Here is an 11921-nt window from a genome sequence, read left to right as displayed (position 1 = left end):
GGCCCTTTGTTGTAAGTGACACAGGACACCCAAGGCTGCAGCCCCTCCAGTTTGGCCCCTGAAAGTGCCAGCCACTGAAGACCACCACCAACCACTCTTGGCAGAAGCCACACAGTTTGGCACATTTATAAAATATGTAAAACAGGGTGGGGTGAGGGGAGACAGAAGCATGAGGTGTCCAGGGTGGTGTGACAGACACCAGACATGCACCGTGCATTGAAACCCCCTCCCCCAGCCCCTCTCCCTAACCCAGCCCAGAGCAGCACCCCCCGCCCCCCTCCCCTGCCCCTGCCCTCAGGCTGGTGGCTTTGCAGAGGACAGGGGACCAGGGTGAGGGGTGCTGCCGTTTGCCCCATGGACAAGGACAAGAAGCCTTAGATGAGTCTGGTTGAGAGGTGGAGAGGAAGGCAGACCTCCTCCACATTGACATGCAGGAGAGTGGCCTGTGGGACCCCAGCAGTGGGAGAGGAGGCAGGGCCAACCTTAGACAAGCCCTATCAATCAGAAATCTAAGGCAAGGGTCCCAGTGTCCCCTCCAAGCCCACCCCTCCATACACATACACACACACACACAGGCGACACACTCACAACCCTGAGCACACCCCAATGGGGCTCACACCCCGCATCCCTCAGGAGCCCCTCTGGAGCTGGGGAGGAGGCTTGCCCCTTAGGCCAGGGCTAGCCTGAGACAGGTCCTCCCTTCTGGTAGCCAGGCCAGCCCTCTTCAGGGTGGGGAGAGGGACAGCCAAGGCCACAAGGCCAGGCGGGCTGGGTGTTGATCCAGCAGGCCTCCCCAAGCCGACAGAGCTGGTGACCGTAGAGTCTAGGTGGGCGGGTGTGCAGGACCGCTATACCCGCACAGAGGGCCCTGAACAGGCTGTCAGCGGCCCCCGAGACCCATACTCATAGTCCGCATCTGTGGGCGAGGCCATGAAGGAGCTCAGTGAGCTCCCGGTCTGCCGGTCCCGGAAGCTCTGGATGTAGCTCTGTGGGAGAGTGAAGACAGGAGTGAGAGAGGCACTGCAGACCCTGCCCAGAAGGCCACCTCGGGCAGACAGCCTGTCCCTGCACCCCACAGCCTGAAACTCAGCCCACACTGCCTTAGGCCCGGGACCTCACCACTCTGGGAGTCCACAGCCCTGAGACCCTACTACCGCTTTCCATACCTCATTAATATTCATACTCAGGACACCTTTCCCCCAATCCTAGAGCTGGACCCCTCTGGCCCATTGGGCAGGGGTTACAATAGGTAGACAAATGCTAGGCCTGCTAGATAGTGATCAGCCCCTGGGGGAGGCCTAGCCCTGCTGGGATAGAGTCTGCCGCATTCTCTTCTTCCCCTTTGGGGCTGGAGAGGCTCGGGGTGCTCACCGGGGAGAGGACATCTCCGTTGAAGCGTTTGATGGGCACCGGCCTGCGCCGATAAGCCGGGTCAGGGGGCCCGGGCCTTGGAGGTGCCCGGGGGCCTCTGGACGGTGCCCGAGGGGGTCTCTTCTTCCTCCGCTTCTCTTTGCGCTGCTCCTGCTGCCGAATCCGCACCAGCTGCACGCGTCGCCGCTGCCGGCTGATGACCACTGTGAGGGGTGGGGCAGAGAAGGGTCTCACAGGCCACCTGCCTCATCTCCCCCAGGCCTCCCCGATCCACCCTATCCGAGGGCTCCAGGCTTCCAGAATCCCCTTGTCTGCGACCCCCCATTTCCCCTTCCTTTCCTGGTCTCCCACCTCCCAAATGGGACTTCTTGCAGTTGTTTTTGTCTTCCGAGAGTCATGTGGAAGATTCCTAGACTTCTAAGTGCTCCTTCTCCAGCTGTTATCCCTTTTCCCACCCTGAGCCCCAGGTGACTCACCTAAACCAGCCCTCATTCTCCATCAATGGGGCAACTGCTGTCTCCTCACTGATCTGCCTTTCTACACTTGCCCTCCCCGATGTTTTCTACACTTAGCAGCCAGAGTGACCATCCCAAATCCTAAATGAGATTATCGCCCCCCTACTTTAAACCTACAATAGCATCCCATTGACTTCCTGGTAAAATCTAGAGTCCCCGTCATGGCCCAAAGGGCCCACACTAATGGCATGCCTCCACCCACCACACTCCCGCCCACGGCCTCAGCAAGCCAAGCTCTTGCTTCTGTGGACCTGCTCCTGCTGTTCCCTCTTCTCTAGCTCTTTGCATGTGGCCTCTTATCCTTCAGCACTCTACTTAAATGTCACCTCTCCCAAGTGGCCTTCCCTGCCTACCCTATCCATAATAGCCTCCATAAGTCCCTTGTTCATGTCGCCCTGCATTTCTCTTTCATATAACTCCAGACCTGGAATTACGTAGTGCTTGCATTCTGTTGTCTGTCTCCCTCCACTTGAATGTAATCCCTTGAGGGCAGGGACCTTTTCTGTTGGATCCCCTGTGCCTGAAATGGGCTTGCCACAGACCCCACACAACCCTATACCTTGTTGCAGAACGAAGATTGGGGCTAAGGTCCTGTCTTCCCAGACCCTGAGCGGGTCAGCTCTCCAACTCTTCTGAGGTGTGCACAGCTCACCTGGCCACAGCTCACCTGGTATACAGCCCTATTCCCCCACACCATTCCCTCCGTCCCCCCCCACCCATCCCTGGCCACTCATTTCTCTCTCATCCACCCTGGCTTGTATCCTCTCACCTTCCGTGTGGGAGTCCCCCTCGGCCGTCACCCGCCACTGCACCAGAACGCCCATCAGGCTGAGCAGGGGCCAAAGTGCCAGCAGGGCCCAGCTCCGCCAGCAGAGGGGGGGTACGGGGGCGGCACGCAGGCGCTCCACCGCATAGCGCCCCAGCAGCAGCAGCTCGGCAAAGTAGTCGGCGGCAGTGGCAATGAGTGCAGCACCAGTCACGGCGGTGGCCAAGGTGGTGAGTGGTCGGGGCCAGCGCAGTGTGAGCAGGGCACAGAGTAGGCCGCCCCCCAGCAGCAGCCCCAGTGGGCCCCACACGGAGCCCGGCTGGTAGTAGGGCGCGGAGCCCAGCAGGGCGGCAGCAGCGAGCAGCAGACCGAGCAGCAGCCCAACCAGGAAGAGGCCCACGCTGCGCACCAGCATGGCCACCAGCCCGCAGAGCAGCCCAATGCCCAGTGCGATGCCTGCACTTGCCCCGGCACTCAGCTGCGTCTCCAGCACCCGCTCTCGGTAGCACAGCAGGAAGATGACCACCGAGCCAAACAGCAACCCAGTGAGGAAGAGCACTGCCTTGAAGCAGCGGTAACCTGGAGGGGAACAAGGGCTAGTAAGGGGCCAAAATGAAGTCACTGGGCTCCAGGCAGGAGATTGGAGGGTTCATGGACATGGAATCACAGGGGAAGCAGTAGCAGGACACTAAGATCAGAGACACCCCCCCCCCCCAGGTCACTGGTGTCCTGAAGGCATCAGTGATGGGACCACTGAGGTCGAGGCAGATCAGAGAGCTAGGTCACTGGGAGTCACTGAGAAAATAGAGAGACAGAGTTATTGAGATGAGCGTTGGGTCTTTGAGGGTCACAGGAGTCAGATAAATCATTGGAGTCAAGAGTGAATCAGTGATAGGGACATTAGGATCTTTGGAATCATAGGGCTCAGAGAGATAGGTCACTGGAGACACAGGGGATCAGCAATCAGAATCATCATGGCCTTGGGAGGGACTGTTCAAAGAGATGAGGGATTCAGAAGTCAGAACTTGAGAGATGAGGGTCACACAAGTTCAGAAAGATGAGGTCTTTGAGGGGTCACAGGGCTTCAGAGATACGACATTATTAGAAAATGACAAAAAGAATGGAGAAGCAGGGTTATTGGAGAGGGGTTCCAGAAGATGAGGTCATTGCAAGTAGGGAAATCAACAGACATGGAAATGTTGAGAGTATTAAAGGGTTTCTGAGAGAGGCTAATATTGAGGCCAAAGAAATAGGAGATCATTGTTGGGGAAGGGTAGACAATGGCATCACAGGGGTCAACATGTTAGGAGTAATAGAGGGAAACAGAGGGATGGGAGGTAATGAGATAACGAGGTGGTTGGGGATCACTAGGGTCATAGGGTGTCAAAGAGGATTATAAGGGGAAACAGTGGTCATGGAGTTTCATCAAAATGGAAGTTACACCCATTAAAAGTACCTGAAAGGGTGAGGGATTTGTAAATACTGAACAGTTGGGAAGAGGGAAGTCAGAGAAGGAGATTAAGGGGTCATGAAACACTAAAGAGAATGTTCATAAAGAGGAGATTGAGTTTTAGGAATGAGGGGAGGCATCAAAGTCCAGGAGGTTCTGGGATTAGAAAGAGGAATAGGGCATACAGCAGGGCTCAGGGTCCAAGAGCCTGGGAGTGAGAGCATCCAAGGAGGGTAGGGTGGAGGAAAGCCCAGGAGAGGGCATGTCAGGGTGCACTGAGCAAATACAGAGGGAGTAGATATGGGCAGTGGAGGGCATGGGATGACAGACTCCTTGGAGATTTAGAATGTGTCCTGAACCCTTAGAAGGGCATTTCCTTTTGCTCATTCTGCAGTTGTTCAGCCTAGAGTTTGGGGGTGGAAGGGGAGGAACCATCTGGCTTCCATCCGTGCCTACTACACAGCCATTCTAGGGAGAGGTATAAAGGCTACAGAGCACTAATCTCAAGGCACCTCTGCCCAGCCTGAAATCCAGACCTCTGTGCCTCCTTTGTACTTCTTCCGGTTGCCTATAATGCTCCCCTGGAGCCCCCCCCCCCAAGGAGCTTGTTCCCCATTCTGAAATCCTATAACTCCTGCTGTAGTCATCGGGCACTTACTTCACTAGCCCATCTCACACCTTTATGCGAATTAGAAAAAGTCGTGTCTTCCCCTAGGCAAAGCAGCCTGTGCCAAGACCTAGAGTTTGGCAAGTGGAGCAAGGGCTAGATTTCAGCCCCCAGTTACCTATTCAGCTGAACTCCCTTGTGCAGTGCCCCATCCTATACAACTCTTCACAGCAGCCCTGATTACTAGAGCCTACCTTGTAGGCTATCTCCATGTATGTGACTACCATTTAGCCTACCCTAACATGTATTACAGGGATGAATGTTCCAGAAGTCTCTCCCCTCTTGGACAATAAGTCCTGTGGTAAAGGACTATGTTCAATCACCCCACTAAATATTTTCGGTACCTACCTAGCAAACACATCTTTATCACAATAGCTATTATTTATTGAGTGCCTACTATGTTCACAACAACCCAATGTGAGACAAATATCATTGTCCCCACTGTTCAGATGAGAAAACTGAGGCTTAGACAGTCAGGAGCTAAGGTATCACATTTAGTAAGATGCAAAGCCAGTTTCAAATTCAAGCATGCCTAATTCAAAAACCTGTGTTTTCTAGGATCTAGAGTCTAGATGATCCATGAACATGTGTGGGATGAAAGAAAGAAAAGAAAGATAGCTATGGTAGTAGTGGTGCTGGTGATGTTCTAGAGAAGATTTGGTGGGGTGAGGGGGTCTAGAGAAATAATTGGGGAAGCAGTGGGGAGCCCAGATAAGGGATGAGGTAGGGGTCTCACCGAAGAAGCAGTAGACGACTCCAAACAAACAGCACATGATGCAGACGAGGGCCGGCAGTGCCTGGTACCTGCGCTCCAGGGGCTGCTCACAGGGTGCACCCCAGAAGGCATCATCTGGCTCGGGGGGCAGCAGCTGGAACCGCAGTGTCGCCACAGTGCCTGGCATAGTGCTGGAAATGGAAGGGAGTCACCCTCCCAGGTCAGCCTGACAGAGAGGAAGTTGGGGTCAAGGAGGAGTCCTGGGTCTCCACCAGGATGGGGGCAAGAATGGGAGTGGGAGAACCAGGCAAGGACACCAGTGGACAAGGGAGTGGTGCCCAGATCATGCAGCTCTGCAAGCATTTCTGAAGTGGACAAAAGAAAGACAAAGGGAAACAAAGTGCCCGGCTAAAGGAGGCTAGGATGAAGAAGTTAAAAGGGGCAGTGGGTTGAGGAAAGAGGAGGGCAATGTACTGCCGGTAAGAAGGAGGCAGCCAGGAGACTCCTCTGTGGGCGGCTAAATCTGGGATTGTCCAAGATCTACCTGGGCTGGAGGCGACCTGAGCTTCTGAGCGAAAGAGGCTGTACAGGGGTCGGAGGGTCCGGGGGTGCGGAGCGCCAGAGGCCCCAGCTTACTGGGGTCCGGGAAAAGTCCGCCGTGCAGGGAGGGGGGCTGCTGGGCCGGAGGGACTGGTCTCTGTGCGGCGGCGTCGCTGCTCCGCCTCCAACACCGGCTGGCACTCCAGTCCCGCGAAGTCTCCGGACCCAGGCTGGGCCTGGGGAAGGGAAAGGAGCAGGAGCAGGGGCTTGGGCTGCCCCAGAGCCGCGGCCCCATGCCCTGAGCCCGCCCGCGGCCTTTGGTGCTGATGGACAGCTCCGGCCTCTGCTCCTGACGTCACTCAGGGCGCACCATCCAGGCAGGGGCGGGCTGCTTCTGACGTCACCAGGGACGCACCAACCACGCCGGGGAGGCAGAGGACTCCGCCCCCGGCGTCTCCCTCACCCGCACTGAGGAGGGGGCACTTCCGGGGGTCCTTCCCCTTTAACCTCCCCCTTCTGCTCCGTCTCCGGTAGCTGGAGCCCGAGACCCCACCCCGGGGGCGGGGATCTCGCAGTGACACGTCGGACAGCGGCGGCGGTGGCCGAGGCTCCCGCGCTGAGCGCTGGAGCCCTGCGCCCTACCGAGGATCCGAGCACTGCGCAGGGTATTCAACCAGGGCCGCGTCCGTGGGGAGGGAGCGGGCCCGCCCGCTTGGCCCGGGCCCTCCGGATCCGCCCCCTCCCCGGTCCCGCCCCCTCGGAGCTTCCTCTGGCTGCTGTGGGGCTGCTCCGCGGCCGGGGGCCCGCGGTCCCGGCGCCATGCGGGCATCGCTGCTGCTGTCGGTGCTGCGGCCCGCAGGGCCCGTGGCCGTGGGCATCTCCCTGGGCTTCACTCTGAGCCTGCTCAGCGTGACCTGGGTGGAGGAGCCGTGCGGCCCAGGGCCGCCCCAACCCGGAGATTCTGAGCTGCCGCCGCGCGGCAACACGAACGCGGCGCGCCGGCCCAACTCGGTGCAGCCCGGAGCGGAGCGCGAAAGGCCCGGAGCCGGCGCAGGCGCCGGGGAGAACTGGGAGCCGCGTGTCTTGCCCTACCATCCTGCACAGCCTGGCCAGGCCGCCAAAAAGGCCGTCAGGTAGGGATCAGCCCCGCCAGCCCCACCCCCTGGGCACTGGCGGGGACGGGCGCGCCGGGGAGGCCGCCGGAGAGGCCGCCGGAGGCTGGGTCAGGCTCCGGAAGGAAGGGGCCGGCCGGCCAGGAAGTCTTTGGCCCCGATGACTTCCGATGGCCCTGCTTCCCCAGGAGCTGTGGAACCCATCGGACTCCCTTTCTGGGCCCCGTCCAGGCCTGAGCTGAACTTGCCCTTCTCCGTCCTAAACTGGCTCCATCCTATGCGGTCGTCCTTCATAGATCCTATTAGCTCCCTAGTTGGGCTGTTGGATTTGGAGAAATGACTGGCATATAGGGTGGGTGCATAGAGAAAGGGAAAGAGGAAAGAGAAAACTAGGATTTACCTGTTTCTCTTGTTCCGGGGTGGGACACTTCAGGATGAGGTTTGTGGGGGAGGGGTGAGGTACTATCCCATTAATGCCTCTGCCCATGACTTGAAATTATTTTCTCCTAAGTAACCCCGAGTTCAGATTTCAGTTTTGCAACTTACCTTCTGCATTATGGAAGGTAAGTTGCTGGAACCCCTGAGCCCCAGTTTGCCCTTGTTCCAAACACACTCAGTGCATTCCTATGCCATGTATTCCCTTACATCCTTTGTGTGATGTATTTGTGGTATCATGGCATTATCATGGCATATTTATACGTGGTGTGTGGGGTACCTGTGTGCTGAGCACTTGGCTAAGTGCTTTGATTAGATGCAACCAACCCCTTTTTGCAGAGTAGACCACTGAGTGAGGTTGCAGTAGGTTAAATTACTTGCTCAAGGACACAACTAAGTGGTGAGACAGAGAATCAGACCCACAGTGTATCTCTCATTTCTGCATGGATATTGCCATCTCCCCAAGGCACTGTGTAGGTAAGGCCAGTATTTCAGGTAAACCCTCATGACTCCTAAGAGAGAGTTGTTGTTCTTATCTATGTGGAGGGAAAGAAACAGACCCAGAGAGGATGGGACCTGCCAGAGCCTGTGTATGCTCTCTCCTGCCCGCCCTCTTGCCTTTTGGATAACCTTGTTCCCTCTTCTCCCCCAGGACCCGATACATCAGCACAGAGCTGGGCATCAGGCAGAGGCTGCTTGTGGCGGTGCTGACCTCACAAGCCACGTTGCCCACACTGGGTGTGGCCGTGAACCGCACGCTGGGGCACCGGCTAGAGCGAGTGGTGTTCCTGACCGGCTCTCGGGGCCGTCGGGCACCGCCGGGCATGGCCGTGGTGACTCTGGGCGAGGAGCGGCCCATCGGGCACCTGCACTTGGCGCTGCGCCACCTACTGGAACATCACGGTGACGACTTTGACTGGTTCTTCATAGTGCCGGATGCCACCTACACCGAAGCCCATGGATTGGCTCGCCTAGCCGGCCGTCTCAGCCTGGCAGCCGCCGCCCACCTCTATCTGGGCCGGCCGCAGGACTTCATCGGGGGGGAGCCCGCCCCAGGCCGCTACTGCCATGGCGGCTTTGGGGTGCTGCTGTCTCGCACACTGCTGCAGCAGTTGCGCCCCCACCTGGAAAGCTGCCGCAACGACATTGTCAGCGCGCGCCCGGATGAGTGGCTGGGGCGCTGCATACTGGATGCCACCGGGGTGGGCTGCACGGGTGACCACGAGGTGGGCAGATAAGCCGCCCCACCAGCACCTCCTGTCTGAGCTTGTACACTTGCCCCTCAGAGGCGAGGGGGTAGTTGGAAATAATAGCCCTGGGTTTTCCATGCCAGGGCTGTCAGTTTCTATCTCTGTTACCTGGGGTAATTTTATTTACTCCTGTAACCTGGGTAAATCACTTTATCTCCTGAACTTCAGTATCCTCCTCCAGACCAATGAAAATAACTATTGCTTAGGGTTGTTATAAGGATTAGAAAAAATTAGGGAGCCTTGCACATAGTGGGTGTTCAGTGTTGGCTATTATTATTTTCTTTGAGCCCCTGAACAGCTCTGAGGTAGGATACGTATGCCCATTTCATAGATGAGCTAGCAGAAGCTTGCCCAAAGTCACACAAGCTCACAACTGGTCAAAGTAGACTTAAACCCAGTAATCCTGTTGTGGACTCCCAGGTCCACAACATAAGGTCGTAAGATGGGAAGATGAGGCACACAGTGGGGGTGGGATGGGTGGGGAGGCTATCTCATCCCTCTTTCCATTATGGACCCTACCCTTCCTCTCTCCAGGGAGTCCACTATAACTTCCTGGAGCTGATCCCTGGGGAACATGTGCAGGAAGGAGACCCCCGTTTGCGCAGCGCCCTGACAGCCCACCCTGTGCATGACCCCATACATATGTATCAGCTGCACAAAGCTTTTGCCCGAGCTGAGCTGGAACGCACATACCAGGAAATCCAGGAGCTACAGGTATGGCCTGGGGCCCCAGGGATAGAGGGGACAGGTCCTGAGACGTCTCACAGATCCCAGGGAAGTAAAAACTAGCACTAGAGGGGTTCCTGGGTGGCTCAGTCAGTTGGGTGTGCTCCTTCGGCTCAGGTCATGTTCTTGGGGTCCTGCGATCGAGCTCCACATTGGGCTCCTTGCCCAGTGGGGAGTCTGCCTCTCTCTCTCTCCCTCCCTCTCCCTCTGCTTATGCTTGTGCACTCGCACTCTGTCTCTCAAATAAATAAATAAAATCTTAAAACAAACAAACAAAAAAGCTAGCACTGGAGTCCAAGAACAAACCAGCTTCCCAGTCCGTTTGTTTCTGCCTTTTCTGAGCACCTCCTCTGGAAACTTCCCTTTTCACTCTTAGGCTGCCCCAATCTGGGGAAATGTTAGGTGGGGCCCTGAGATAGCAGAGGTTGGCAGGGGAGTGGGAACCCATCCCAAGTAGTGTTGGCCAGCTGCTTAGTCCTCCAGCTGTGTGCTGGCCCTCCCCCGGTCTTTGCCTTACTCATGGTCTGTTTCTCCAACCTAGTGGGAGATCCAGAACACCAGCCATCTGGCGGCCGACGGGGAGCGCGCAGCCGCCTGGCCTGTGGGGATCCCTGCACCCTCCCGCCCGGCCTCCCGCTTTGAGGTGCTGCGCTGGGACTACTTCACAGAGCAGCACGCTTTCTCCTGTGCTGATGGTTCGCCCCGCTGCCCACTGCGAGGGGCCGACCGGGCCGATGTGGCTGACGTTCTGGGGGCAGCCCTGGAAGAGCTCAATCGTCGCTACCATCCATCCCTGCGGCTCCAGAAGCAACAGCTGGTTAACGGCTACCGACGCTTTGATCCCGCCCGGGGCATGGAGTACACGCTGGACTTGCAGCTGGAGGCGCTGACCCCCCAGGGCAGTCGCCGGCCCCTCACCCGCCGCGTGCAGCTGCTGCGGCCGCTGAGCCGTGTGGAGATCCTGCCTGTGCCCTATGTCACGGAGGCCTCACGTCTCACCGTGTTACTGCCTCTGGCTGCAGCCGAGCGTGACCTGGCCCCTGCGTTCCTGGAGGCCTTCGCCGCCGCAGCACTGGAACCTGGCGATGCGGCGGCAGCCTTGACCCTGCTGCTCCTGTATGAGCCCCGACAGGCCCAGCGGGCAGCCCATGCCGATGTCTTTGCACCTGTCAAGGCCCATGTGGCCGAACTGGAGCGGCGGTTCCCCGGCGCCCGGGTGCCCTGGCTCAGCGTGCAGACAGCCGCACCCTCCCCGTTGCGCCTCATGGATCTGCTCTCCAAGAAGCACCCACTGGACACGCTGTTCCTGCTGGCCGGGCCAGACACAGTGCTCACGCCTGACTTCCTGAACCGCTGCCGCATGCATGCCATCTCCGGCTGGCAGGCCTTCTTCCCCATGCACTTCCAGGCCTTCCACCCGGCCGTGGCCCCCCCGCAGGGCCCTGGACCCCCGGAGCTGGGCCGAGACACGGGCCGCTTTGACCGCCAGGCAGCCAGTGAGGCCTGTTTCTACAACTCCGACTACGTGGCGGCCCGCGGGCGGCTGGCAGCAGCCTCGGAGCAGGAGGAGGAGCTGTTGGAGAGCCTGGACGTGTATGAGCTGTTCCTGCGCTTCTCCAGCCTGCATGTGCTACGGGCCGTGGAACCCGCGCTGCTGCAGCGCTACCGGGCCCAGACGTGCAGCGCGCGGCTCAGTGAGGACTTATACCACCGCTGCCGCCAGAGCGAGCTGGAGGGCCTGGGCTCCCGCACGCAGCTAGCCATGCTGCTCTTTGAGCAGGAGCAGGGCAACAGCACCTGAGCCCGCCCCGTACCCCAGAATCCTGGCATGACAGCATGCCCCCTCCTCCCCAACAACCCGAGCCACCTGCCAAGCCTCTCCAGACAGGGCTAGCTGCAGCCTCAGACCCCAGGGCCGCCCACGGGCCCCCTCTCTCTAGCTCTGTGGGTCCTCAGGGTCAGGACAGGCCCCGGGGGGAGGTGCCTCCGGAGCCACCCCTCCCTGTCCCAGCCCTGGTCTCCCTGTCCGCCCCCCACTCCCTTGACGCTGCTGATTCAGGCTGTGGCCTCTTGAGTATTTATGCAGTGCAGTCTGCCTGACGCCGGTCTGGTCTCCTAGGGCCTCCTGGGGGCTGGGCTGTAGATGAGGGGTTGGGGAAGAGGGGAGCTGAGAAAAGAAGGGGGGTGTCCCCCAACTTCTCCCTTCTGGACCTGGATGAAGCTCCCTGCCTTTAATAAACTGGTTGAGTGTAGATTCGTGGTTTTGAGTTTTCAAAAGGTGGCCTGGGGACGGGGAGGGCTGGCCGTGAGGATGGAGGCTCCCTTGTCCTGGCCGGCGGGGGCCTGGGTTTCCTTTTTCCTGGGACCAAGCCAT

The 11921-nt window shown here is 58.5% G+C and overlaps 2 protein-coding genes across 3 annotated transcripts; one reads left to right on the top strand and one right to left on the bottom strand.

Moving 5' to 3' along the window:
* Positions 1-39: 39 nt before the first annotated feature.
* On the bottom strand, positions 40-6389 carry TMEM198 (transmembrane protein 198). Of its 2 annotated transcripts, none has more exons than XM_047721098.1 (5): positions 6029-6389; positions 5506-5675; positions 2656-3231; positions 1372-1574; positions 40-986 (listed from the first exon to the last, which is right to left on the bottom strand). In XM_047721098.1, the coding sequence occupies exons 2-5, from the start codon at positions 5669-5671 to the stop codon at positions 849-851; spliced, it is 1083 nt and encodes a 360-aa protein (XP_047577054.1). In that variant the 5' UTR covers positions 5672-5675; positions 6029-6389; the 3' UTR covers positions 40-848. The 2 variants fall into 2 exon arrangements, with proteins under 2 accessions (XP_047577054.1, XP_047577053.1); XM_047721097.1 differs by having other exon boundaries at positions 41-986; positions 5506-5710.
* A 214-nt stretch (positions 6390-6603) lies between these two features.
* CHPF (chondroitin polymerizing factor) lies at positions 6604-11799 on the top strand. Its single transcript, XM_047721095.1, has 4 exons — positions 6604-7157; positions 8224-8797; positions 9356-9535; positions 10089-11799. Exons 1-4 carry the CDS (start codon positions 6844-6846, stop codon positions 11346-11348), a joined length of 2328 nt encoding a protein of 775 aa, XP_047577051.1. The 5' UTR covers positions 6604-6843; the 3' UTR covers positions 11349-11799.
* The last annotated feature ends 122 nt before the right edge of the window (positions 11800-11921 follow it).

This window comes from Lutra lutra, chromosome 3 (genome assembly GCF_902655055.1).
Source record: "Lutra lutra chromosome 3, mLutLut1.2, whole genome shotgun sequence".
NCBI lineage: Eukaryota > Metazoa > Chordata > Mammalia > Carnivora > Mustelidae > Lutra > Lutra lutra.
The sequence above is the reverse complement of the archived record's forward strand: the minus strand, read 5'-3'. Positions and strand labels throughout refer to the sequence as shown.